The sequence below is a fragment of the Trematomus bernacchii genome, unplaced genomic scaffold, assembly GCF_902827165.1.
Source record: "Trematomus bernacchii unplaced genomic scaffold, fTreBer1.1, whole genome shotgun sequence".
Classification (NCBI taxonomy): domain Eukaryota; kingdom Metazoa; phylum Chordata; class Actinopteri; order Perciformes; family Nototheniidae; genus Trematomus; species Trematomus bernacchii.
The window spans coordinates 5,537,018-5,564,844 of record NW_022987582.1 but is presented as its reverse complement, the minus strand read 5'-3'; the positions used below and the strand labels follow the sequence as shown (position 1 = coordinate 5,564,844).

The 27,827-nt window shown below is 41.6% G+C and overlaps 3 protein-coding genes across 6 annotated transcripts; 1 reads left to right on the top strand and 2 right to left on the bottom strand.

Annotated features, from left to right (window-relative positions):
* Positions 1-1,036: 1,036 nt before the first annotated feature.
* LOC117480104 (glucocorticoid modulatory element-binding protein 1-like) lies at positions 1,037-9,541 on the bottom strand. Its single transcript, XM_034127286.1, has 11 exons — positions 9,207-9,541; positions 8,969-9,107; positions 7,351-7,492; positions 6,936-6,994; positions 6,605-6,723; positions 6,383-6,486; positions 5,702-5,886; positions 5,015-5,173; positions 3,089-3,226; positions 2,798-2,925; positions 1,037-2,712 (listed from the first exon to the last, which is right to left on the bottom strand). Exons 2-11 carry the CDS (start codon positions 9,036-9,038, stop codon positions 2,236-2,238), a joined length of 1,581 nt encoding a protein of 526 aa, XP_033983177.1. The 5' UTR covers positions 9,039-9,107; positions 9,207-9,541; the 3' UTR covers positions 1,037-2,235.
* A 503-nt stretch (positions 9,542-10,044) lies between these two features.
* si:dkey-34d22.1 (discoidin, CUB and LCCL domain-containing protein 1) lies at positions 10,045-24,503 on the top strand. Of its 3 annotated transcripts, none has more exons than XM_034127988.1 (15): positions 10,045-10,200; positions 13,659-13,880; positions 15,706-15,843; positions 17,378-17,429; positions 17,512-17,584; positions 17,672-17,805; positions 17,937-17,974; positions 18,297-18,488; positions 19,448-19,560; positions 19,667-19,841; positions 19,935-20,030; positions 20,225-20,318; positions 20,937-20,974; positions 21,056-21,166; positions 22,776-24,503. In XM_034127988.1, exons 1-15 carry the CDS (start codon positions 10,098-10,100, stop codon positions 23,201-23,203), a joined length of 2,007 nt encoding a protein of 668 aa, XP_033983879.1. In that variant the 5' UTR covers positions 10,045-10,097; the 3' UTR covers positions 23,204-24,503. The 3 variants fall into 3 exon arrangements, with proteins under 3 accessions (XP_033983879.1, XP_033983882.1, XP_033983880.1); XM_034127991.1 differs by having other exon boundaries at positions 21,059-21,166; positions 22,776-23,203; XM_034127989.1 differs by having other exon boundaries at positions 10,098-10,200; positions 19,938-20,030; positions 22,776-23,203.
* si:ch211-79k12.2 (uncharacterized protein LOC568844 homolog) lies at positions 23,482-27,384 on the bottom strand. 2 transcript variants are annotated; one of them, XM_034127992.1, is made up of 4 exons: positions 27,185-27,384; positions 26,612-26,882; positions 25,001-26,534; positions 23,482-24,613 (listed from the first exon to the last, which is right to left on the bottom strand). In XM_034127992.1, exons 1-3 carry the CDS (start codon positions 27,206-27,208, stop codon positions 25,048-25,050), a joined length of 1,782 nt encoding a protein of 593 aa, XP_033983883.1. In that variant the 5' UTR covers positions 27,209-27,384; the 3' UTR covers positions 23,482-24,613; positions 25,001-25,047. The 2 variants fall into 2 exon arrangements, with proteins under 2 accessions (XP_033983883.1, XP_033983884.1); XM_034127993.1 differs by having other exon boundaries at positions 23,482-24,617; positions 25,005-26,534.
* Between the last annotated feature and the right edge of the window lie 443 nt (positions 27,385-27,827).

Below are 27,827 nucleotides of genomic sequence, written 5' to 3'. Positions count from 1 at the left end.
TTGCAAAAGTCTGTTCAAACCAACAACAGAACAGGCATCAACACGATGCTGACAGCAGCACTACCATGAAAGAAACGTTATCGAGGATTTCATCAGCTGCCACTCATGACCCTTCACAAACAACTCCGTCTGCACAGGCAGCATTGTGCATGAATTTATAATAACATATTATTAGTTCTGAGGGAAGATGTCAAAGGCTGGCTATCAAACCATCACTGTCTATCACACGCAGCTTTTGCATGCAGCATGGCGCTTTCAAAGTAAACAGCCAATCACAGAACAGCCGCTACACCACTATCTGAGAGCTACACACCAAACAGTGATATCACAAAAGTCAATTTCAATCATGTGTCAAATAGAAAGATATTGTTAGGATCACTGATTGATGTGTGACCGCAAGTCTGAGGTGCTTTTAAGGTGAAACCGAAGAGCAGCAGTTCCTCCAGTGTGTGGTTTACAGCTGAATTACTCTTTAAAGGTGGGGTATGTAATTTATTTCAGAAACACTTTTTGTTATATTCCATGGAATGCTCTTAACATCCCGATAGCAATGAATATATTAAATGCTTTGACAACAAATCCATAACAAAATGTCATCTGTGGAAGCCGTAGCGCTGTAAAATGCACGACCAATCATTTTAGCCGGCCCAGCTAAAATGACTGGATGGCCTACCTGCCTGTCAGCCTTCCATCTGTGCACAACCTTATCTCGTGCCCTCATTGGTCATGTGCGCGTTCGTGTGTGTTGGAGGAGGGGCTCTGTAAGGAAGAGGCAGATTTTTTCCGGTTGTGTATTTTCAAATTCTAGCTCACTCGAGCTGGTTTCTCCAAAATTACCTACCCCACCTTTAACTTTCAATGAATGGAACCATTGTAAAAGGTATTGACGTCAGAGGTTTGCTGAACCTGATGTGAGAAAGATGAGGAGATGAATAAAACCTCTTGGAAAACAATGAATATGTGGCTAAGTAGACGAATAAACAAAATGATCTGTTTGTATAATGTTGTGGCCTTGGCCTTTATAAAATATAAAATATCAATAATAAAGGATTTTATTTAAAATGTGTGCATTGTATTACAAGTTCATTTTGGACCATTCCTTTTCATCATGCTCTCATGCGCATAACTTATTTCTGTCCTTTTTCTATGATGAAGAGAAGGGGAAAGTCATTTAAAAAAAGAGGTATTTGCTGCACGTTAATAAAGTCTTGTGTAAAGACACAATACGTCAACAGTCACAATACTTACTTTATATGTAGTTCTTCTTTATATGTAGTTCTTATTGTCTGTAGAATACATTATTCTGCAGAATAATGACTCATTGTCTGGTGCATTCATCTTAGGCAGGTCTTACGCATTATAACAAAGGGCCTAATACAAGCCTGAGTGAGATATATCTCACAAATATCCAAATTATCTAAAAGTCAACAGACAAGTGTCACTCACAAAATGTTCAATTACAAAGACCATTGGAAATAAGTTATAAAAGTAAGAGGAAAGAATTGTCACAAAGACCTGAAAAAGTTGCAAATGACTTTTAGACGAGGGAAAATGTTGCCATCAATGCTCATAAATAGAACAAAATATCATATTCACAGATATATGAGAAGCATCTTGAAACTTCCGTTTTATCTTTACTAAATGTAGACATACTTACAAAGAGTACGGTTACTACGTATATTCAATAGACAAGAAAGGTGTCTGTGTTTTAGGGATTCAACTGAACAATATTTACACTATCACTAAACTGTTGTTTATTTATTGCTGTTTAACAACCCTTAGTTTATAAAATATGAGAGAATAGTAGGGTTGAAAATTCCTAGTGACCTAGGATGGCAATTCTGCTGATCAACAGTCCAACACCCAAAGGTAAGACCAAGAAAGCCAACACATATTCACATTTAAGACACTGTGATCTGTGAATTCTGGAGGGTTTTTGCTTAGATAATGACAAATATAATCAATTCTGATTTCAGTCCAATTCAGCCTCTTTCGAGATGTTTAACTGTAGAAAAATGTGTCCAAAACTCTCTACTTGATCACGTATGTGTCATCACATCTTCAATGAGCAAATATGTGCATGTAACACTGTTGCAGTTACCGCAGTATGCATATATGTATATGACAATACAAGAAAAAAAGTACTTTGACTGAGTAACATTGTATAGTCTGCAGCTATCAGGCAAAAGCCCTCATTTAGCCCAGCATCCCTTTGGGGTCGTCTGAATCTCTCTCTCACTTACTTTTATGTTTTTTAGACGACTTTCTTCCTATGACCACTTTTTTAATATCATGCAAGCCTTCTTCTTCCTCTACGACCTCACTTCTAAGGTGAGGGTCTTGATATTTAACCGTCCTCTGTGCAGGCTTTTTGTGAACCCCTGAGGAGTCTTCTCCCTCCACGTCATTCTGTCCCAGCATGCCAAGCTCACGCTCCCTCTCCGGGGTGGCATCATGGCCGTCCCTGTCCTTCATGACAGCTCCAGAATGCTGACGCTGGCCAGTGGAGGCAGGGAAATACGTTAGATACTGAGGGTTGATGGTGAGCTGAGCAGATAAAGGCTGGATTACTGTCTTTGTTTTGACAGGGGACAGCAGGTTGTGGGTTTGGCTGTTTGACGGTGTGTGACGTTGAGGTGGTAGTTGTTTCAAGGACGGCGTTTTGTAGGAAGGGCTTTTATCACATCCCTGCTTCCTCCGCTTCTCCAAAATCTCATTCGAATGCTAAGAAAGAGCAGGAAATAGGTTAATTGAATCCACTGGGATATCACTGTATGTACCATATGTTGCATTCAACATTTTTCTCACCATAGATATTGTTAGGGAACTTGTTCTCTTCATCCTGGCTTTGCTTCAGGTCCAGAGCTTGTTTTACTGAGTCTAAAAGGCCGAACATCTTACACAAGGAATTAAGTATGACGGCATCTGACAAAACACAAACAGAAAGAGTCATTGAAAAGGCTGAAATGATTCGAAGGTTTGTCCACATTACCTCTAACAACTTCTTTTAAACTTGACTGACATTTGACTAAATTAAAAGTTTTTTTCACAGTCCAGCGGTTAGACAGGTCCCACTGTGAGAACTCACCGTTATCCTGCAGGTTGGCCTTTTCACTGCGAACCTCCACTCCTCTAAGAGTGGCTAATAATTCAGTCTGGAGACTGGACAGGACCTCTCCCATCAGCCCCGCGTCTGCCACACCCCTCCAGAGGCCCAGGACTCCATCTAGAGAAGGTCAATTAGGTGAGACATTATTATGATATGTGGGGAACTCTGTACGTGTGTTTGTCTTCTCATATAAAATGACAAAGTGCCACAGAGAAATAAGAGAAAGCAGAATCATAGAGGTGATGTGTGTATGGGTGAGATGCTGAGAGTAAAAGAGATTGGACACAATGGGAAGAAAAAGTAAAACTAGCTAAACGTTGGATAAATGATACCAGGTGTTGGAGGCAGGGAAATGTCTCGAAGGAAGATTTTAGAGAGATAAAGGTTTAAAAGAGAGTAATACATTGAGAAGGGGAATATAGGAGAAAGTGTCAGGGTTGGGGAAACAATGAAAAAAGATATAAAGAGATAGAGGAAATGGGAGAGGCGCAGCGCTTGGAGAGAGGATGTTAAATGGGTGATAGAGGCAGAGAGGAAAGTGCAGGGAAATGGGTTAGAAGGGGGGACTGAAAAATTACTTGGGGTCGGTACAAAACTGAGCCAAATAGAAGTTGAGTATGTTAAAGTGATAAAATGCCAGAGGTGCTTGATATGTTATCTTGAAAGAAATGCCTCCACTTTCATGTAGGCTTAAGTGTCTGTCAAGATAAATGCAATGCACCTAAGGACATTTTCCCAGTCCCATTTACAGCTATCTGAACATACATTCACATATACATCCACGTCGCGAATGTACACTAAAGGAAAGAAACACATTTGTGGAGATAGAGGAGCGTAGTTATAGAATAAGTACATTTCTTGAGAGTTGTCAGTTTGTTTTAAACCCTGTGACAAGCAATACCGCTTGTGCAGTGAAGCACTGCGATTTACCATTCACACCGAAGTAGGGTCAATGCCTAATCAGGTCACCTTTAAAAGCCCTTAAATCAAAGCTTACTGTAGGTCCCTCCTAGAAAAGCTGCATATAAAAACGTCAGGTGCTGTGGGTAGTAATATAAAGAGATGTGTCTCTCTGCCTGTTAGTAGTCAGCAACTTTTTAAGGTCAGTCTGCAGGAATGGCAAAACACCATACAACTGCAGTTTCAGAGCTTTCATTTGCCCAATGTATCACAGGTGTCAAGCCGCAGAGGCTGCACGAAGCGAGACACAAGGGACTGCCTATAGGCGGATGTTAATGTTCACATTTGTCATTGTGTCTCTGCTGGGTTTCTGTCATTTAATAAACATGCAATGACAGTTGATATTTGAGTGTAAACCCTGCGCTTCCTTCCCTAAACAGCCAGCCAGGACACACAGTTGCACATTAAGGGCCATCCCCTTTAAAGGACATGACTCACTAATGCGTGGCCTCTGGAGGACTGAAGGTCAGCGAGCTGAGCCTGTCTCCTCCAATAATACAAAGGCATCTTAAAATTTTCCAAATGTACCTCCAGGCTATTGACCTTGGTCAGCTGACATTATTCGAAGTAAATGTTACTTCCATGACTTTAAAGGTGGAGGTTATAGCATGACTTTAATACCACTGAATTACAAAGCTTTAAACAGAATGTGTGGCGCCTCCTATTAAAGTCAGAGTGGAGCACTGCAGGTGAATAGTTTCCTGCTGTGTAATATATTCAGCAAGCATCAAATTGTACATGATGACTGCTAAGTAAGGCTGCAGCATAAGAGAGCACTTAGAGCTTGTTTGATTTGTGTCTGTAAATGTTCATGGATTCAGCCAAAATAATGTATATATATATATTTATTCCAGCAGATTTAGAATATTTTTCTCCACACCATCTCCCTTATTTCATTCAGGCTTCCTCATTTTATACAAGCAGCCATATATCCTTTCATATTACCAGGTGTGTCAGCCCTCTTTCTCTTTGCAGCATGTCTGTTGGCAGTTGTGTGATTTACATCCCGGGCTGGACATGGGCTCATCTCTGCTGTTGCACTGAACTTTTCCTCCACAGGCTCCTCTACCTCTGCTGCCTCGTGCACAGCTTCAGCTGACATAACTGCAAAAAATTATATATTGTAAATAAAGTGCTTAAACATCTCATATTATCAGACATGAGTAGGCATTGAAAAGATGCCAAGGAAATCCAGTAGTTTGTTCTTGTTATACTTGTTCTGTGCAGTATCAGTAAGTAGGTATAGATAGATAGATATAGATAGATAGATAGATAGATAGATAGATAGATAGATAGATAGATAGATAGATAGATAGATAGATAGATAGATAGATAGATAGATAGATAGATAGATAGATAGATAGATAGATAGATAGATAGATAGATAGATAGATAGATAGATAGATAGATAGATAGATAGATAGATAGATAGATAGATAGATAGATAGATAGATAGATCGATCGATCGATCGATCGATAGATAGACTTGACTGCTCTTTATGTTCAGCTCATTTCCTAATTCCTTATTGTCCTTGAGCTTGAAGACTTGTAGGTGAAAAGTTTGTGTCTCAATGCTACAATAACAAAAACGAGCCAAAGCATATCAAACTATCAATGCCAACTGAAATCTACCTGTCAGAGGAGGCAACTGTCCTCCAACAAGGTCAAGAGCCAGACACGTCGGGCTCGGCTGCACTGCTGTCCCCAGAGGAAGCCGCGTGCTGTTGATCAGCACATCAAATTTAGTGCTGCGGCAGGTGTTGCTGCACACTGTGTCATGCTGGTAGAAATCTATCTGGCCAGAGTCCATCATTTTCCTATGAGGGGGAGAAGCAGGTTAAAAGAACAAGCGCGGATTGAATTTGTTGAACAATCTCGATAACTTTACAGAGGTTTGTTTGACACAAGGCCCATTGATCTGACCTCTGGAGGAATAAAGATGAAAAGAGCAGATATTGAGTCTGTGTATTGACACACAGTAACACCAGGAGCAAGTGCAAACACGATAAAGGGGTGAGAAGTTTCACTCAGCAGCTTGCTTGCATGTTATTTGATCCTGCTACCATAACAATGCTGCTTACCGACTACCTCTGGAATGTACTGGCAAACCACAACTCAGACAGACTCGGTGCAAGTGCAAATTATATGAATGAGATAAGATGTTGACTTCATTAGATTGAGGTGAAGTCTGACACTTTAACCCCAATGCAACAGAGTAAATAAAGGTCATGCAGATTTAGAGTTAGCACCTGTCAGCAGCTATGAGAAGGAGGGCAGACAAAGGGTGTTTTTAACTTGTTTTCACAAGAGTACCTGAGCATTACCCCTCCTAGTCTGATGGCCCTTTTCCAGTCCTTCAGAGTGGCTTTCCCTGCCAGATGAACAAACTGTTTGGGACTGATGAGCTGGTCGTCGAACTGGAAAAGCAGAGGACAACATGTTCATGAATGCTTTTATAAGCATAAGAAAAAATCACATAAAACTGAGAAAATGTAACGATGATTATGTTGGTTGAGCGAGGAAGGTTTAACTTACTTTGACACATCTGACGTTGATTCCAGGGCACACAAACTTTTTAAATAGCAGAATCGCTTTGCTGTCTCCGCACGTGATGGGGTAGCCATACTCGATCTCCTCTCCTTCTGCTTTACTGTCTGAAGATCACAAGTCAAAAACACAACCACTTGCAGAAACTTTGTGGAACTGTATTATACATCAACAGCAAAGCATTCAGTAATCATACAATAATAAGGTATACTATACTGTATCAACAAAGTAGGATGCCTTCATGCACGGCATTCACAGGAATACTGTTATGTTGTAGTTTAATGTCAGCAGTAAAGGGACATTTCTCTGTGTGACATACCATGATGTGTCTCTATGGCCAAGACTGTCGTGCCAGTGTCAGCAATATCATCATTTATCCTGCAGAGGGCGACAACATCCTCAAATTTAACAGAAAATGATCATCTAATACAAGCTGAGAGTTGAATAGATCTCAATTAAACAGCAGAATGTGTGCAAAGTTAATTCATATCAACATTTCATAAAATTGTAATGCTTTTTTTGTATTTCTTCAAATAGAATATTGATATCTTATTTGACTTAAGCCTGCACTCAACTGGATATAACAGCATGCATGAAGAATAATGTAATAATATTTGATTGGAAAAAATCATGCTAAAATCAGCATTAAACTTCATACAAATGTGTCTATATGTGTATAAATGCCTCTCTATTGTGTCTATCTACAGGGCCTTTAAGAATATAGGCCATGTTACCCATGGAGGATGGGATGCAGGTGCAGGATGACTTGAGTCTTATGGTTGTTGCCACTGGACTCCCCTTCCTCCTCCTTCACCGTCATGAGATCCCCTGAAGACACAGTGACCTCAGCAGCCGCCATCACCCCTCCCCGCCAAGCTGCACGCAGAGAGGGCAAATCACGCATGTTAACATCCAGATCACACACACACACGCACACATACATTACATACACATGCATTGATGCTATTTAATGCACACACAAGTCAACAAAAGCCTCCCCCAACGTGCTTTTCTGGCATGCAACTGTCACAGAAATGAATCCATACTGGGCTTAGAATTATATAATCCTTGCACACTGTAGGCAGGCCTTGCTTCTTATGCACAATGCACATAAATAATATTCTAAATAATGGACAAAAGATAACATGTTATACTTAAACCTAGTATTTAGTTAAACCGTAGTAAACTGGTTAATAAAATGGTAAAGCAAAATAATTGTCAAAATGCATTTACAGCATGTGTTTTGTTTTTTATTTAGAGGGAAATTCTCAAATATAGCCAGCATCTATTTTTTCCAACCTTTTTGCATTTAGGCCGCTTCGTTTGTCGCAAGGATGGTAACACAAGGCTCAACGAATATGAACCAAATGTTGTCAACAAGTTTTGAAAAACAAATCATTAAAATGTGATAAAAACAGGGACACGTGTTTCTTTGTGTCTGCTGTCATAATGTTTGGTTTTACTATCAATATTAATAAATTATGACAAGGTTACAGTCAAATTATGAGGGCACCTGGCAATGTGATAGAAACAAACGTATTTTAAACTGCACTAATGTCCATGTGTAACCTGTGTTCCACTCCTTTGACGTCACTGGTGTTATAACAAGGCAGTAGTCTACTTGGTCTCTTCTTCTTTATATCTGTTATGCTCTCCTGATAAAACACAACAGGACCGTTATTGGTAAGCTGGTTTGTGAATTTCTAAAATTAGCACATTCTTTAATATGAAAATCATAAAAAACAAATTCAGCTATGTGAGATATTTTCAGGAAATACACCGAATGTATTTGATATTATATACAGCTAGATTAGACACTTATATAACATTTGAACTTCAATTAACAACTTACATAAACAGTGTCAGAGAGACACAGCTTAGAGCCGCATGCACGTACTCAACAGACAAAGCATCGCACATGAACACACACACACACACACACACACACACACACACACACACACACACACACACACACATACATACATACATACAAAAAGCTATAAAAGCCGAAAATAATTAGAAGAAATGTTTTGGCTTAATTCATATTTTATGTTAACCTGTAACATGGTAATTGGGAATTACTATAAAAGAGGTCAGTTCACTCCCCAGCAACAGACAACAAATAATGAATAACACACTGTTGGTGACTTAGTGCATTAATACTCGGCCTAGTATGATTATATGATAATATGTCGGTCTTTAACAAGCAGCAGCTGAGGTGTTAGTCATAGGCGACATTAAGCACATAGAAATAGTGGAGATATGAGCAATTGTCAGGTTAATTTAACGGTTATAAACTAAATACAACTTTTCCATGCAGCAAAAAACACCATATATTTTAAACTATACCAATAAGCCACTGTTGGATCAAAAACTCCTGCACGGACAGTTGCGTGCCTTCCTCACCCTCCTCCACCATCTCACACTGACGTCTGTCGCTGCGCCAGCACGCACACCCCGACCAACAACAGTGCGACGGCGCGCACTCCTGTCCCACAGAGGGTGCACAAAAACTCACCGGGTCTGCACAAAAACTCTTCAACAGACTACCTGCTACTTTAAAGAGTATTGTCATAGTTTAACTTACCGTTTTACAGCAGGAGATAGCTCATCCTCTTGCTTGTCAGAGAGAGGGGAGCATGCGCCGTGCTGCTCTGGTACACTTCCTGCAGTGAAGGCAGCATTTGCCTGAGAAGCATCTGTCCCGCTGTCACGAGAAGCGGTTAGTTCGCACGCGATGTGTAAATCGGTCAAATTGCTCGTATGTGCAAGCGCGCGGCTTGGTTTGAGCTACTCTCTCTGAGCCTTACCGTATGTGCTGAACGATTTCAGGGTTAGAAACATATTTTTACCCCAAAGGATGTCGAGATGATATTTTTTTTATCGGACGGTCACATCCACACTACGTTGCTTGACCTTGTACACTTGTGTGGCCTAATTAAATGTTGTTTGTCATGGAATAAACGCTGTTTAAAACAGTTTGGTACTGTGTTTTTGTTATTGCCTGTTATTCACCAGCAGATGGCAGGCTTTGCACTTATTTCAGTAAAGTAATGTACAGTAGAGTGTGTCAGTAAATCACAGACAAGATAAGTGAAATGTTGGTTTACCATAAAGATTATAGACACTAGAACGCATCATTCTTCATGTTGATGTTATTAAACAGCCTCCCCAGAAGAACATGCCAATCTGATCCAGGTTCAGTCTTGCCATTCTGGCAAACAAGAGTAAATCGTCAGTATTACTGCCAACGGCTGGTCTCAGATCAGCACACACCTACAAATCAGCCCACCCCTATTTGGGGATGGAATGTTAGGGATTCTGAGATTGACACTTGTAGGGAACCAATGAGATGTCGAGTTTACGCTTCGTGGCCAATGGTAGACGTCCAGTACTTTGTACTATAACTTTTACTGAGGCCAGAAGCTCGAGCCAGCGGGGCTTGCACCTTACTTTTTCACGCCGAGCTCTGGAAATCATGCTTGTAAAGTGCGAAACCATCCGGGATGCTGTGAAGTCTCTTATTGCCGGTTTCTGGATCACTTTTAGCGTCTGTTCCGTAGGTGTTCACGGCCAGGAGGGTGAGAAAAAACGATTTTCTTTACGCTTTTGATAAGATAAAGAATGAGACGCCAGACTTAATTTATAACACCTTGTTAGCTATAAGGCTACTATGAATATGCTACTAACACTACTAGTCATTATCACAATAGCTAATAACAGATACATTGCAATAATGATTAGTAGTGACTGTTTTAGAGCATTGTTGTGACAAGCACCAATGACCAACAGGTTTTAACACAACCCTTGCATCTTACCTGAGCTAACCTTAGTCCCTTTCATAGACACTACTGTCTATTACATTTTTAACATCAACAACTATTCTGCTAACTGATACCAGCATTATAGGCCTGTTCTCAGTGATAAACATGTCCTAACAGTTTTTTATATGTTCTTCTGTCAATTCTACTTTTACACTATGAACCACTAGAGTAGCTTTCTATAGCTTAAGTTTACTATGTATGTTTTTTAAGTTGCAAAACTCTTTATTTTAAATTAAAGTAGGCTCAAAGGTAGATGTGATGTCATGGTAGCATTCTTTACATACTCTTCCCTTGTGCATGTTTACCTACTGATCCCAGCTAGCTTACCACCGTTTTTTTTCTTCAAATCAGCAGTCCAGTCCATGTGCAGTATGAATCATAATGACCATAAACACACAGACAAACACAAACGCATGTTACTGATACACAGACTGTGACTGGAGCGCTCAGCAATACCACAAATCTGTTTTTGTTGATGTTCGTCTGTCTCTGGGGCTTTGGTTTCCTCACATCGGAAGATGATTAAGTCCTGCAACAATTACTTATTCTGAATCACTTTTCTGGCAAGTATGCAAAGAGCTTTTGTGGGGCCAGGGTAAAAGGTTAAAAATCTCAGCTGTTGTAACGTTGTGATTGACACACAAGACAGGCTAGCCGCTAAGGCAAGGTAGTGACAGGTAGCACAGGTGAACATCCTCTCTGCTAGTGTGGACCTGTAAAGACCTGCCAGCAAAGCCTCAAGTGGAAAAACAATGTTGCCGGGCTGCTTTTGATTGACTGTCTGCTCTCCATGCCACCCTGTCTGACTTACAGTTTTCTGTACTTCACCTTATGAATGTTCTAAACGGTCATGAACACATATCCCTCGCTGTGTGGGACTAGAAACAGTCCTAGGTGACAGGGTTGAGTGAGCAGGGGAAGATTACCGGCCACCCAGAACTTCCCCTGCCCTGCGGCCCCCCACCGGAAGGTGACAGATCCACACTCTGTTGTTCATGGTTACAGAGTGTTGCTGTGGCATTTCCAGGGAATCCTTTGGGGACCAGAGGGGGGACAATAACATCCTACGGTTTATGGCATTAGGAGCCAAACTGAGGGAAGTAGGGTAGCTACTGGTGTGATGCAGTGTGTGTGTGTGTGTGTGTGTGTGTGTGTGTGTGTGTGTGTGTGTGTGTGTGTGTGTGTGTGTGTGTGTGTGTGTGTGTGTGTGTGTGTGTGTGTGTGTGTGTGTGTGTGTGTGTGTGTGTGTGTGTGTGTGTGTGTGTGTGTGTGTGTGTGTGTGTGTGTGTGTGTGAGAGAGAGAGACACAGGGTGACTGGAAGGTTATCCTCCTGTTTCCCCTCAACACATTTGCAGGATCCTTATAAGGACGACTAGGACAGGGGTGAGCTGTAGGCTTGGATGGACCCTGGAGCCTTTTTCAAGTTTTGACCATTCTTGGAACGCGTCATTACTTGACATTTTGCGGCTGAGTTTTGCGGCTGAGTTTTGAGACTGCCGCCCCCACACCACTTATCTCTTTATGACCACTGTGGAAATTGACTCACTTATTTTTTTGTGACCCTCAGAGAGGTTAGAAGATCTAAATATTTGTGTGTTCAGTTCTCAGTAAAGCGTTAGTCACAGCGACCGCAGGTTAGAGGATGTAATAAAACAACAATACAAGAAAAACAGTATTCAAAAGGAAAGTAGTGCATGAATAAATTAAATAAATACTTACATTTTTTGCCTAGCTTTTCTGTTAAAAACAGCATTTCGTTGTATACAGCAAAACATATTTTTGTACTTAAATCCAGTGTACAGGTCTTGTGTTGGAGTACTTCCCTCGCAGACAGTTGTGTCATCTCACAAGAGTATAAACATGCCCCGGTCTGCTGAGTATGTTCACACAAGATTAATATTCATCTGAAATAGTACATTAACAAAGCCCTTAATATTTTGGGATTCTGTGTATTTATTTTGGGAATTAAGGGCCAGACTGTGTGTGGTTTTGTGATTTTAGCTTTACTTACAGTAAGCGTGTGCTGCTCAGCTTTGACCAGCACACATATTCAAAATGTAGACGTATCATTTATAAAATACTTTGATAATCATCCACTCTTGACAGTACCCCGTACAACTAAAGCAATAAGTCAATCAAAATGAATAATAGGCAAAACTTTTGATAATCAGTTACTATTTTAAAGTCATGTGAATAAAAATTAGGAAAAGGTAAATAATTCACTACTTCCAGCTGGTTTCAACTTTCCTTAAAATAGGTGCAATTCTTAACTTTTCCTGACATTGATTATCTTAAAGGAGAGGTGTCATGCTTTTCCGGTTATTACCCGTCCCCTTGTGTGTTATGAAGGTTTGTATGCATGTAAACGGTGTGCAGAGTCAAAACCCTCAAAGTACACCCTGTAGCGAGTAAAACTCTAACACAGAAAATACCTCCCCAAAACGCCTCGTTGGAGATACGTCATTGTCCATTTGATTCTTCCAAATGGACCAATCCGTGGAGCCGTTACGTTAAGCCCCCGCTGATTGGTCCAAATTGACCAATCCACGGACTTCCTCACACACAGGCAGCTCAGCTGATTTCTCCTCCCTGGCTGCAGGCTGATAACAGAGAGTTGGGATTGCGGCAAAATTCTCTCTGCAGACCCATTCTCACAGCGTTTATCAACCTTTTTCTTACTCAATATCAAGCCACACTTATTGTTTTTACTTCGACTGTGAGTTTGTGTGTGCTCAGGATGAGTTTGACTGTGTTTCGCTATGTATGCTAAACAAGGAAACAACACCTCCACGGAGCTCAGCGCGATTCACAACGTCCCGACCAATCAGAGCACACTGTGCTCACAGGGAGGGTGGGGGCTGGAGCTATTGGAGCTACAACGAGCCGTTAAAGGCAGAGAGTGAAATTCAGTGAATACACGTAGTTTACAGAGATGCTGTATGAGAAACCAATGTGAGTTTGGAAAAATGCACAGTATAAATCTATTTTAGTATACCTCAACAATGGAATTATGATCAGTGGAAATAGCCATGACACCTCTCCTTTAATGACTTATTGAGATTAATCTGTTATGACATTTAAACATTTTTGAAAAATGTAATGAATCTATTCTGTCCCTATACTTGTCCTAATGTTGGATTTACTTTTTGAACTGGTATCTCTCTCTTGCCACAGCTTCCTTATTTATTCATCTATCTATCTATCATTTGTCCAGGTAATGGCTGTGGACATTCCCTGCTGGGCACAGAGTCGGGCACATTGGCCTCTCAGAACTACCCGGGCACGTACCCCAGTAACACCTGGTGTGAATGGAGGCTGCGGGTGCCAGAGGGGCGCACGCTGCGGCTGCTGTTTGGGGATTTCGACATCGAGAGCAGTCCAGACTGCAGGAATGGCTCTCTGGTCATCACAGACAAGAGCGGAGAGCTCACTCTGGGTAAGCTTGTTCACCGCTGATTGGATATGGCACTTTTTTTTTAAGCTTCGCCGGTAGATGTCTGATCCCTGTGTCTACAGACTACTGTCTCCTGTGTCGATTATTTCCTGAAACACCTGCTTATAGACTTTTAATGTTCCATGCCTTTATTACTGACGTCCTCCCAGCGTGATTGTGGAATCCACACAGAGCATGCCATTCTTTTGACACATTGACAGAAGAGGCAAACCCAATTTCGCAACAGACGCATGCCCGTTCTTCAACCAGGTGTATCAAGTTGTGTCTCGAGGGCATGAATATTTGACAAGACACCAAAATAAAGGCTGAGAGATTCAGAGAGAGAAATTATCTGCTGTGCTGCCTTTGTGTTTTATTATCGGATTCCTCATACCTGGCTCATGATTTTCATGTAGTTTTCTCAGACGGAGAGCTGTTCTTACATGCATCTACAAGGCTCTGCTCTTCATTAAACAGTTGTGTCTGTATGGGAGGCAAACATGGCAGGAAGCCACGAGGGGAATTAGACTGACTAGTGAAAGGAAATGCTTTATTTCCCAGTAGGGTCCTTATCAAAATATTGTCAGACACTTATAAAAACCATCTGTGCCTGTCATTGGCAAAAACAAACATTTAAAGTTGACATGAGTTGTGGGTGTTGAATTCCCCCAAGCCATTACATTACAGCCTGTTCAGATGCTGCTGTTTGCATATTTGAATTTTGTCAGACACCGAATTTATAGCATCGAAATATTTTACTTTGGAAAACCATGTTTCTGATTTTTGTGAAAATTGTGAAATGTGAAATTCAAATCTGAAATATCTTGATACGAAATTTCAAAAGCTGAATTTCAATGTATGTTGTTCAGTGTTCACAAATTCAGATCTCAAAATTCAAGTTTTAACATTTCAAACTAAATATATTCAGGTTGCTCAAATTCGAATGATCAAATTCAGATCTAACATTTCAAGTAAAACAAATGTTAATGGTCAAATTCGGTGCTTCGAATTCTACGTCCAAATTTCGAGGGCGCAGCGTTCTCTTTCTATACTAAACCAATTTCACAAAGTTGTTGTCTCTCTTACGGCCCGTCTACACGGCAGCGTGCGTTGCTTCAACGGAGACGCTTCCCATTCACTTTGAATGGGGTGACGTCAGGCTTTGCCGAACTGCATTGTGGTTCCGTCGCGTCGCTTTGCCTCCATTGCTCGCTTCAAAAGTTGAGAAAAGTTCAACTTTTCAAGCTTCGACGGAAGCGTCAGCCAATAAAATCATATGCCAGTACAAGAGCTAGCCAATCAAACCGCGTGCTTGTGTGTCCGGGGCGGGAGATTCATGTGATTGGTTGTTGGTCGCGCGCAAGACACGCCCACCGGCAAGCTTCAACGCACGCTGCCGTGTGGACGTACCGTTACCTGGACACTAGCTCTCACGCCTTTATTGGTTAGCGCTCCAACACATTGTACGTGATAAGGGGCGGGACATCAGACAAGCGGTTGACCAATCACAACAGAGCTGGCCAGCTAACCAATCAGAGCAGACTGGGCTCTGGTTTCAGATAGAGGGTGAAAAGAGGTGCTGCAGCACAGGCAGTATGAGAAAAATAAAGAGCTTTTTTTACAGAAAAGCATGTAAACAGGTCACATTAGCGGCACACAATACAAATGTGAATCGGAAAATTACAATATTAGAGCCTTCTTTAAATGATCTACATCTGTTGATAAATGCTGAAACAGGGACTAACTGTATTGCACCAGGATGTTGTTTGCTGTTTGTGTCTGTGTTTATGTTCTTTTACAAATGTAGTTTATGTCTCTGCGTTCCCAGGTCCAGTGTGTGGGAAGCTCGATGCATCACAGAAGAATGTGACACTTAAAAGCAATGAAGTGACGATAACCTTCAAGTCAGGCCCTCATCGCTCCGGGCGAGGGTTCCTCCTGTCCTATGCCACTGACCAGTATCCAGGTAACACATCTGTTTATTATGAAGCCAATAGACTTGATCTGTTTGGCAGTACTCAGACAAGTGAACTGCAACACAAAGTGCTTCCCCTTACACGCACTATAAATTAAACACTAAATAAATAAATAAGGATTTACTAGGAATAAAAACAGGAACTGAAGATACGCTGTTATAAATCTCAATAATTTACAGTGAGGAAACACCAGTCAGGGTTAGAAATAGATAAAAACATGGACTTGGTATATATCCACATATACCAAGCAGAAAAACAGATTGAATTATTAAATAATTAGGCCAATACAATTTATACATAACTAAAAAGTTCATTAGGCAAATTAAATACAGAGCTCAATTCAAAGCTAGACTAGCTAAAGACCATGATGCAACTTGATCAAACCATCCGCGGCGACAAATATCACAACGCCATCACCATCACTAAACCTGTCCACAGACATCTGAACACACTCCTTCCTCAGATCACGCCCATCCTCGATGACCCTCATTTTCTTCAATTAGTACTGTTTGATCTAGCTTAGCATGTGGAGCTCAACTTTACAAATGCCTGATTCATAACGAGTCGGATTCCTCAGCTTTGCTCATTTACAAGTTGACACTGGTGTAATTATATCACCAATGTCCGTGTGAATATTTGTCCTTGTGTAGTGTGTGCGTTGTGCGTTTGTAAGTTGTGAGTCACTTCTTATCGGCATTCAGCCTCCATGGCTGTCTTTGCTCTGGCCTGTTTGCTCACAGAGCTGGAGGAGACTCCTTCTCTCACGCTGAATGGAGAGAGGCCTCTGGCTTCAGTCTGTCTCTTGGAGGGGCTAGGTTTTTTATTTTCCCTCCCCCTCCTCTTCATCGGACCATTAACACTACAAGCCCACTACTATCCCATGTTTTTTGCAACCCATAGGCTGTTGATTTATCAGTTATAAACACCACATATTATTACTCTCTCTACTAATGAAACAGATTATTGTAATGTGTACAGACACATGTTTTAACGTCTCTTGATTTTTCACATTAAATTAGAAAAGTCCCACTTCTTTATGTGTATCATTTTAATGATCATGTGGACTTGTTTGGTCTGAATGCTAGTTTATACTTAGAGATCATTTCCTTTTCCCTGTATGAAGTTATCCGTACTGTACAGTATGTATCATCATTTCCTGTTTGTCCCGAGTTGTTTATGAATCCGTCAGTGTCTGGAGCTAAGCCCATGTTCAGACAAACCACTGTCTGTTAATTGTGATCACACGAGGCCCATCCACTGTACTCGTGAACTGTGACGGAGTCAGAAACAAAGGGCTTAGTCACATCCACAGCCATGACCGCTCATCCCCTAATATAGCACCCGTGCAGCCTGCTAGAACCGTCTCACACTGAGTCCGTCTGTGCGTGGTGGACAATTATGTAAGCCTAAATTACTGGATCCCACAACATACTATTCCAGTCCACCAATACATATTTAGGCGATGTTTTCTAAGTTCTCAGGAGTGTTCATTTGAATATATCTATGTCTGTTTTGCTGTTGCAGATCTAATTTCCTGTTTACAACGAGGATCTCATTCTAGCACACATCTTTTGAGGTAACCTTTACATTTCCCTTAATAGATTCCGTTTTAGTAGATCAGTGATATGTTTCTCACGTGTTATTCTGTTGCTTCTCAGTGTGTACTGCCCCGCTGGATGTAAGGATGTCACAGGGGATGTTTGGGGAAACTCGGAAAAGGGTTACAGAGATGTAAGTAAACCACATTGCCTTTTGCAAAGCTATTATATATATATGAGCCCAAGTTATTAATGAACTTCATGTCCCCCTCTGCTTTAGACCTCAGTCCTGTGCAAGACTGCAGTCCATGCTGGAGCTGCGTCTGACACTCTGGGAGGGCGAGTCACTGTGAACCGAGGGAGGAGTCTTACACTTTATGAATCAACCTTTTCCAATGGAATCCTTTCAAAAACGTGTGTCTGCTGTTATTGTACTCAAAATGAGATATTGCTGTAATGTTAAACTGGCTGTTATGAAGCTCAAAATGAGTTAATGCTTGATTTCACATGGATGCACTGACCTTTTCAACTCTTCTCTTTGACAGGGGATCATTATCTGAAAAGAAGTTGCTCTTCAGTCAAGGTATGACATGACATTTATCACTTTTTGCTGTTAGAATGTTCCAAAGGCACACCAAGTATTTTTGCGAGTTTTAACCCATTTGCTACAAGCAACACATTGTTTACATTCCTGCAGTCAAATGTTCAAGTCCTGCTGTCATATTTTATCCTAGTGATTTTACAAAATGAACTTCTTGATTGTTCACAGTGAACACTAGTCTGCAAACAAATGCTCTGCAGTGAAGAAATCATGATTCGTAGTCAATTATGTTTATCTAAAAACACTCAGGGTTAAATAATGAATTATTTTTATTTATTCATATTTTCCTCTGCTTCCCAAACAGAATGCAACAACATCCTGAGTGTCTCCGGTTTAAATGGCTCATCTTTCTGGGATAAAAACAGTCAAGAGCACACACTGTTCTGGTCCTCATCAAACATGGTTTCTAGCCATGAGTCCCTGCACTGGGCAGCGGACGGTAACGACCCGAACCCATGGGTGGAGCTGGGGCTGAGTGATAGAAGCACCATCACAGGTACAAATGTTTGAATGAAATAATCAGTGCAAAATATATTTATTAAAACATCTGAATGCGAAGCTCTTTGGAAGATATGTCTGCCGATATTTTTTATTTGAACAAATTCCATGAAAAATAACGATTTTTCTGTTCATCTGAAGCCTGGTTAGCAGGATGTTATTGTTCTGTGTCAATGACTTCCGTTGTTGTCCGACAATAATTAAAAACACATCAATGGTTGACTTCCCTAAGTCATATATACATGGCAACAGTCATTCATTATTAGTCAACCCCACATATACTTTCCTAGTGCAGTATTACAAAATATGTATTCACCTCACTGTTCCCCAACAAACACACTAATGTTTACTATTTGAATAATGTTTGTGGAAATATTCGTGCCTTTTTCAAAAAGTGGAACTTTATATTTGTGACCTGTTTTTGTCAGTAGTAGTAACCAATATGCTTGGAGAGCAGACATTGCAACATATCTCTAAATGAAGGTTACACGCACACCAAGCCTTAATTAGTAACATTCTTCCAAAATTGTAGCTTACTACATCTCTCTCTTTTACACTATTTTTAACACTTGCTTTTCTTGTACCCACACAATGTACTGCACACCATCAAAATCAGCAAATAAAGTCCCAAAGCTAAACTATCCATGGTTACTTCTCTCTGTCTGCTGCCAACATTCTCTTTATTGAAAATGTTTAGAGCCTCACCTTATTGATGGAACAAAAAACAAATCAGTAAAAAAACAATCAGTCTTCTCATTCAGTGGCCTTTTTCACAGACAAGGTGGAGAAGTCTTACAAGTACTGAGAGCACAACACATGTGCTGTTTTCATGGGAGATGGATACTTTAAATGTTTCCGTTGGCTAAAATGTTTACAAAAATGTGTTTGTTTGTTTTTTGATATTGGATATTTTGTGGTATGTTTTATCTCATGCAAGGTTGTGTTCTGATTTTTTAGGAATAATAACAACGGGATCAAACGAATGCTACATAGAATCCTTCAGTCTTTTTTTCAGCAAGGACAGGAAAACTTGGAAGCTTTACAAAGGTGCTCTCAGCAAAGAAAAAAAGGTATGCCTTGTACCATGCTCACCTAAATGGTTGGTACTGAACTGAGTCTGTACTCCAGGCTTCCTGCTGTTCTCTGTCAATAAGTAACTTACTGTTTGGTCCCCAGGTGTTTCAGGCCTACACTGACGGCCATCACAGAGTCCTCAACAGTTTCTTCCCTCCTGTGGTGGCTCGGTTTGTCCGGCTGCAGCCGCTGAGCTGGGAGGGGCACGCTTCCGTTCAGGTGCAGGTCCTGGGCTGTCCCGTTGCCAAGGCCACACCAAGGTCACGCCCACCTGCTGGTGTGTATTATTACTTATCAAGAACCAGCTATCACATGAGCTCTCTAAGCTGTGTGAGGTTGTGTCTGATATTCTACTATCCTACTTTTACAGCAGAATCTCCACCCATCAAAGTTAATATGGGCACACCACGGCCCACCCTCCCCCCGACCCCCACAGAGGGCCCAGTGTTAGTGGAGACAAGACTAAGTATGTACATGTATCATTTTTTTATTTCACATGTGTACAATTCAAATACATGCCAGTCTAGTTAAGAAGAAAATACATCAGATAAGAAAAAACAATGTTATACGTTCTTCTCCCACTCCACATTGTGTACATTGCAATAAACGGCATTCCTTGCTCACCCTTGTTTACTCACTCGGACACTTGTGTCCCTGCAGGCTCCAGCCAGCCGGTGATAGTGGCCGTGGGAGTGGTGCTGGGGCTGATAATGTGCGGCAGTTGTTTGATGGCTGGGGTCTGGTGGAAGCGAAGGTACTGTATTTTAAAACCGTTGACATTTTTCACAGTTATCTTATTTCATACTCAGTTTGCAAACTCTCTGACCGAAATGGATTTATAACACATAGAATAATGTCACTACTTATTAACCTGTTTCAGGTGGAGGGAGTCTTTTTGAGGCTTGCATAATCACAATTTGAAGAAATCAGTCAAAACATTTGGTTAATAGGGGTTTTTCTTATCAATTATATATTTATTTGTTTCACACATGGGAAAACACTAGTCCCAAATGCCCAAAGACTATATTTAGTGTGATAAGAAAATGGCCGTATCTGAGAAACTACTGCGAATACAATCAAGTATTAAGTCTCATAACAAGTTGAATATACTTAGTCAAAATATAAAAATATCATATTAAAATGCATTTAATAAACACAATGTTTGCATTTTCTTCTTTTACTATAAATAAAAGTGTGAGTTTTCATGCTATCTAAGTTGTACTGTGAGATTCTTCCCCAAATAGTCAGTGACTGATTTCTAGACAGTTTTCTTACCATACTACTATATAGATTGGGCACAAATGGACATCGAGTAGTCAGGGACTGTATGTGCAATACTTTAACTATTGTTTTGATCTTTTTCACCATATAGGAAAAAGGATTCACAGCTGAAGTACTCCTTACCCACCAGTAAGTTAGTTGCTCTTCTAATAATGATCCAGTATTTTAAACTTCCTTTAAAAGCCTCTAACTGTGTGTTTGTGTGTCTAGCAGGTTGTCAGAGTTTCCAGGCTAAGAGTCTCTCCTGCCCGCAATCAGAGCTCATCTCTTACCCTCTGGAGAGAAACGTCCATGATGCTCTACCTAGCCCTCCTCTCAATGGTGAGAATTCATAGGAAAATGTTTTATTTCTCAACAGAACGCGGCAGTGTCTCAGTAAAACGCCTTGCTATTATCAGCTGCTTCCTTTTTGCCAGTCTTTTCATCGCCTTTTCATCGTTTATTATTGATCTCAAGTGGTGATCTCTGCCATCTTTCCTCCACTAACAGTCTCTGGCCTCAGTGGTCAGTTTGACAGCAAACAGCTCTCTCCACGGGCCGTCCATTCTTTCCCCCGGCTCAGCCCATCACCCAGATGCAGTATAAACATTCCTTTCTTTGGTCCACAGAGCCTTTCTGAAAGAGACCCTTTAATTGGAGCTTGATAAATGGCGCTCAGCCCCCCCTCCCTTACCACCACCAGTCCCCCTCTTTGCCTCCCCCATCCCCTCCCCCAGCGAGGGGGCACTTCACTGAGAGGTCCAGCGATAAACAGGACACAGGGTCAAAGCTAAGACAATCAAAGCCCTCACTGAGGCCCGTCTCATTAAAATAGCTGCAGCTCTGAGGCTCCCTGGGCTCTTGAGTAGGGGTCTAGGCCTCCCACACCACAGCCCGGTCTGGTCACACTGTCGGCCCCCGTCCCTGTGATTAGAGGACATATTGTCGGTGGCCAAGTAGCTCAGACAGGGGCGCAAAACTGCCCAAGTGTGGGACTGCTACTGAGAAGAAGAGTAGCATTTCCCAGGAAGTGCGCCGTAATATGCAAATAAGCAATTCATTCAAACGTTTTTCCCATCAAGACAGGATTCTGCTATGCGACAAAGTGAGTTTTCAAACCCATTTAATGAGGTATAAGTGGGGATTCTCCAATATGTTATGATTACTGATATTTCCTGCCTATATTGGATGATATGCATTTTCTATAGGAGTCTTGAAGACAAAGAAATGCCAGTTTGAAATGTGCAGACGTTAATTATTGACCTTAGGAAGGCATACACTGAAAAACCTTCAATCTTATGGTTTACTTATTTACTATCCTGAGGTTTGGGAGAAGTAGTAAAACCTTCAGTTAGGAGTTTAATCTCAGTATTTTCAAAAGGTACTTTAGTGTAATCAAATGGTTTTAAAGATTATACTTTAATCCTGGTTAATTTATTATATTAAGAGAAATTGATGAATTGAATATTTATTTACTTTTACAAGGGAAGCTCACTTAAAATAACATCTGTATCCCAGTAGTGCCTTGTTTGCAGGGATATACAAAATAAGAATAACACTTTGTAGTTGCCTAAATAAAAACCTCTATTGAGTTAAGTAAATATTGCTACAAAGTAAAAAATGTATAAAACAAAGATTAAAATATCGGATACATTTGTCTCCGTTTCAGTGATTTTGGCAAACTTTAGCTTTTATGTACAGTTAGATAAGACTATTGATGCCACTCTAATATCTTCCTGTTTTATATTCACACAAGGAAGCAGCCAGTAGCTTAGCTTAGCACAAAGAATGGAAACAGGGGCGAACAGCTAGCTAAGTTCTGTCCAACAGTAACAACATCCACAGCTCTCCAATATACACTGATACCGTTTTGTATGTTTCTGATACCCATGACAATGTTTGTCGCATCCCAAATTAATAGAAATTAAAATATCCTTTTATATCCATCCAGACTATGCAGAGCCTGCTGTTGCTGCTATTGGACAGAAGATCGGGTCTACATTCAGACCCTCCTCAGACGAAGGCTACACCACGCCCTTCGCCTTCAACCATTATGACACTCCTGTCAACCTGCCGGAATACGCCGAGCCCCTCCCCCCAGAGCCAGAGTACGCCACCCCGTTCAGTGAGCAGATCACCGAGTGCAGCCTTCTGGCTCACAGCCATACACACACACCTCTCACACCAGCACCCAGCACTGGCCCCAGGACGTCCCCCAGCCGCTCTCAGTACGACTGCCCCTCACACAGGGTGCTGTCCAACGGCTACTGCACTCCGGCCCTGCATGCCAACGGCCCCCGGCCCGTCAGTGTGGTGTACGCTGAGCCAAAGTCATGTGACACTTTACTACAGAAGCCCACATATGAAGAGCCTTTGTGAGCTCAGACATGGAAGAAAAAAAGACTCTTCTGAGCTAAACCGTGATCTGGAGTGGACACTAAGATGGACAGTGTTGTCCAGAGAGAACTCATGCTGACAGAGCTGAACTTCCTGTGAGGGATGTATCCGAAGCTGGGAAGTCACTTTGGAGCGCAATGCACATACAAGGGTGCACAAAGATCTGAGAACCATATGCAAACAAATATTTCCTTCCTGGAAGTATGTTGCGGAAGTATACCGTGATGCACAAAGAAAACGCAGGCTCAGTGGCGTCGCACTCAGAGATATTGAAATGTTTAATCACAAGCTGCACTTTCAGAAAACACATACAGCAATGTCTGCCTCAGTGTGTTTAACAGGTTAATGCAAACAGAGTGAATTGATTATGTTACTTGTTCTCACTAAACATTGTATTCACAATGTATGATTTGTACATGTTTTGCAAAAGAAACAACATTTAAGAAGCACTGTAAATGGAACACTAACAGTGGTTCATATTGTTGCTATGATGAAGAATAACCACTAGAGGGCTCCCTTGAGCTTTAAACAGTAATGAGTTGTTTTACTCATCCACTGTTTCTCACTCCTCTGATATGTGTCCTCCATTTATAAACATAAATAGTAACAAACATATTCTTTTTTTAAATAAATGCTTTTAGTATAACACAGAAAGGCACAACAACCCTGTGTCCTTATGCAAGACACACAACCTTAACATAAACAGTTCCAATATGTGGCCTTGTTTTTTGTCACTCGACAGTAATTTCATTTGACTTAACTCTGTGCTTCCTGCTTTCATTGTCTATGCCATGATGCCAAGATTTGTTCAAAGGAAAACACAGGTCTTAAACAGATAGAATTACTAAGGAACATTTAAATAAACCGATATGTCGACGCTGTTGTTCACTCTTAGTGAAAAAGAAGAAGATAGAAAATTGTCCTTTTTCCTATCCAAAGGGTTTTTATATAATAAGGGTAAGGGGGCCGTGGAAGTTCGCCATTATATGTGAAAATGTAAATAAAAGAACCTCATATGTTATATAATTTTTTTGAAATTCTTTTACACGTGTCACATTTAGTAATGAATTGGCTTACCTCTACCACTGCTGAATAAGGCACAATAAAAAGAAAACTGTGTTAAGGGGAAAAACATTTCCGTTGTTGACCTGGTGTGTGATTACAGTATCAAGGTTATTTTAAAAATAGACATGAAACAAGCAGCTGGATACCTCCAATGGGATCCAACGGTTTAAGGTTCGAACAAGATAATTGAACTTCTGAATTCAAGATCTACAAAACATTTGATTCAATCAGTTTTGGTTTTACAAATTAAATGAAACATCTTAATTTAGGTCTGAAAAAGAGATGTAGTGCTATAACAAAGACTTTTCAAATGTAAAAGTGCGATACTTAAAGGTGGAGTAGGTAAGTTTGAGAAACCGGCTCGAGATACACTTTTTGTTATATTCCATGGAATGCTCTTAACATCCCGATAGCAATGAATATCTTAAGTGCTTTGACAAAAAAATCCATAAAAAAATGTCATCTGTGGAAGCTGTAGTACTGTAAAAAGCACGACCAATCATTTTAGCCGGCCCGGCTAAAATAACTGGATGGCCTACCTGCCTGTCAGCCTTCCATCTGTGCACAAACTTATCTCGTGCCCTCATTGGTCATGTGCGCGTTCGTGTGTGTTGGAGGAGGGGCTCTGTAAGGAAGTGGCAGATTTTCTCCGGCTGTGTATTTTCAAATTCTAGCGCACTCGAGCTGGTTTCTCCAACATTACCTAGACCACCTTTAACTATATCGCAAACATAATTCCAACACTTGTTTTTAAGAACTATTCACTCTAATGGTTGGATGTTGTTAGCCTGCTGTAATGTACCACTGTTATCACGGACCCTCTTGTTTGTGCTCATCTCTACCCCCCGCCCCTCCTCCTCCCTCCCTTCAGAGGAGTAATGCATTAGAGTCTGGTGTCTGTTCCTGGACGGGGCGTCCTTAAAGCGCAGGCCACAGTCTTCACATGCGTACAGAAGCCCCCCTCTGCTGGTGCCTGGGTTTGTTTCCCCTGACTGAGATTTGCTCTCATTACCAGGATGAGCAGCGGCAGAAACAGGACATTCTCTGGGATTTGTTTGTGAGTTTGTATCCAGACTGTTGGGTGTATTTAGCCCAGGAAAAGTCCTGGGGCGCCCAGGTTGACAACTACGACCTGCTGGACCTCGATCTACATCTCCAGCTCCTCCGTGTTGGGGGGCCAGCCCGTGGACTGTGCGGTGGTGGAAGCGGATCCCGGAGCGGTTGGAGAAGCCTTTGCCACAGAAGCTGCAGATGAAGGGTCTCTCCCCTGTGTGGATGCGCATATGGATCTTAAGAGCTCCTGACTGGGTGAAACATTTCCCGCACTGGCTACAGCAGTAAGGCTTCTCTCCTGTGTGTGTCCTCTGATGGGCCCGGACCCCTGCAAGATGGGGAAACCCCCTGCTACAAAATCCACAGGAATACGGCCTTTCGCCTGTGTGAATCCGCCTGTGGATCTTCAGAGCCCCCGACTGGCTAAAACTCTTCCCGCAGTCCGAGCAGGTGTATGGCCGGGCGCCCGTGTGCACGTTGAGGTGGATGCGGAGATTGCTGTGGGAGTTGAAGGCTCTGCCACACTCTGTGCAGAGGAAACCGGATTGTTTGTGGGCGTGCTCAGAGCGCTGGTGCTGCAGCAACTGGGACGGTCTGGAGAAAGAGGCAGAGCAGTGCATGCAGGGATGCAGCGACAACATGCTCATAGGCGCCCGTCCTATTTCTTCTTGTTGCTGAGTGTGTGTTTGTCTGTGCTGGTGGGGGCAGGGGGGGGAAGAGCGCTGGCAAGGCAAGCAGGGGAAGGGGCCGGAGAGCTGAGGGCAAGGTAAACAAGATGTTATAGGACAGTGGTTGTGATGAAAGGGATGATGGCTGTGAGGAAAACGGGAGTCAGTGCCTTCCTGGTGGCTCAGTATGTGGGTACAGGTTTGCAGGCGATGGCAACACAAGCAGGGAAACAAGGAGAGGTGGGACACGTGGCCCAAAGACCCTCTGGAAGGAGGAGTCTGGTCCGGGCTGTGAGTGTCTTCCCCCTCCGTCTGTGGCCGGCTGGACCCCCTGGTCTCCAGATCAGGTGTGGTGCTGCTGGGTTCACTGCTGAGGCTCATTGGAGCAGTCCTGCGGAGGTCTTTGGGGTGGCATACTGCATTAGAGCGTGGGGGTGAGGACATAGATTGTCCAGGTTTTACAGTATCAGAGGAAGAAGGAGAAGTGGAGTAAGGGCAACCAGGACAGGTGCAGGTGTTACGCACATCTGGACGTATAAAGAAATATGAATTACAATATAATAAACGCAAGAACATTATAGAAACCATCATTTTGAGCTCTTACCTTCTCTTCTGTCTTTGGCCGGCTCTATCTTCCTCTGTGATGCCCCAGACTGTCTGCTGGGCTCCGATTCTGACTTGTCCCGGGAAGATGGAGGTTGTTGTGGAGGTACAAGTGAAGCATCTTTGAACCGCAGACCCTCACCTCCACCAGCAGTTGCAGCAGCAACGCCCCATGCTGTGGTAAGCACATCTGGTTGATCCTTCAAGGAGTTTCCAGATGTGATAAGGTCACCAATTAACTGATGCATCTCCATCCAGGAGCACGGAGCACGCTGCAAGAAGTACAAGGCACAGCTGAGAGTCTGAATGCATTTTCAAGATTCAAGGCTTTATTGGCATGTGCACATTAGCTACAGTGTACTGTAGATATGGCAATGAAAAACTTAAGTCACAGGCTTCTCCAACAGTGCAACATGAATATAGGACATAGAACAAATAAAACAGATACATTTAGTGTATAGATAACCAAAAGTACAACTGATTGTGCATTGACTAAGATGTATATGTTGCTTAACTTTAGCTGAAACACAAGTTCCTCTCAAATGGACTGACTTAAATAACGGGGTCTACTTACAATGTCGCTCCACTTATTATTCATTTGTCCATGAATATAAACAAACAGTGTTGTCGTCCTCGGATGTACAGCTTAGCTTAAAACAACGATTTCCATATATCATACACTGAGGTTCAATGAAGGCCTAATAAAATGCACTTCTGTTTACATATGATAACTTATCTACCGTAGCCTCCTCCCGTTAAAATCACCGTTACAAACATCGCGTCACTCGGCAGCAGACTTTGTATATCCGGGTTCTTTAATCATGTGACACGAGTTGGAGTCTTTCCATTTTTTTAAATGTTCAAGAGACAAAATAAACACTAATTGAATATTTAATATATTATTAATAATATTAAGCATGAAGGTATTTAATCACAATAGTACAAACTAGCAAATAAATTGTTATTCCAATAACATTTAAAAAAAGAAATTACAGGTAAGATGAAACAGGCATGAGGAATTTAGATCCACCGGTTAGCATATATGAGTCTGGCAATTGGCAAAAACCATCAAGGTAAACTTGTTTATTTTTACATATGATAAAACTAAAATCCCCAGACAGATATGTCAAAAATATGTCAATAATCAAGTTTGTTGTGCGAGAACAAACAGAAAACATGTCAGACAATGGAATGAGTCTTTAATCCTTGTAGTTAGT

Excerpts from the sequence above, each read along its gene's own strand:
- LOC117480104 (XM_034127286.1), bottom strand. The coding sequence starts at position 9,038 with ATGGTGGAGGAGGGTGAGGAAGGCACGCAACTGTCCGTGCAGGAGTTT. Across the intron at positions 6,995-7,350 it reads CTGCATCCCATCCTCCATGG|GATAAATGATGATATTGCTG; the intron begins GTAACATGGCCT and ends CGCCCTCTGCAG. Across the intron at positions 6,724-6,935 it reads GGCCATAGAGACACATCATG|ACAGTAAAGCAGAAGGAGAG; the intron begins GTATGTCACACA and ends TGTGATCTTCAG.
- si:dkey-34d22.1 (XM_034127988.1), top strand. The coding sequence starts at position 10,098 with ATGCTTGTAAAGTGCGAAACCATCCGGGATGCTGTGAAGTCTCTTATT. Across the intron at positions 10,201-13,658 it reads AGGTGTTCACGGCCAGGAGG|GTAATGGCTGTGGACATTCC; the intron begins GTGAGAAAAAAC and ends TCATTTGTCCAG. Across the intron at positions 17,585-17,671 it reads CGGAAAAGGGTTACAGAGAT|ACCTCAGTCCTGTGCAAGAC; the intron begins GTAAGTAAACCA and ends CCTCTGCTTTAG.
- si:ch211-79k12.2 (XM_034127992.1), bottom strand. The coding sequence starts at position 27,208 with ATGAATAATAAGTGGAGCGACATT. Across the intron at positions 26,883-27,184 it reads ATAATAAGTGGAGCGACATT|CGTGCTCCGTGCTCCTGGAT; the intron begins GTAAGTAGACCC and ends TACTTCTTGCAG. Across the intron at positions 26,535-26,611 it reads GGCCAAAGACAGAAGAGAAG|ATGTGCGTAACACCTGCACC; the intron begins GTAAGAGCTCAA and ends TTATACGTCCAG.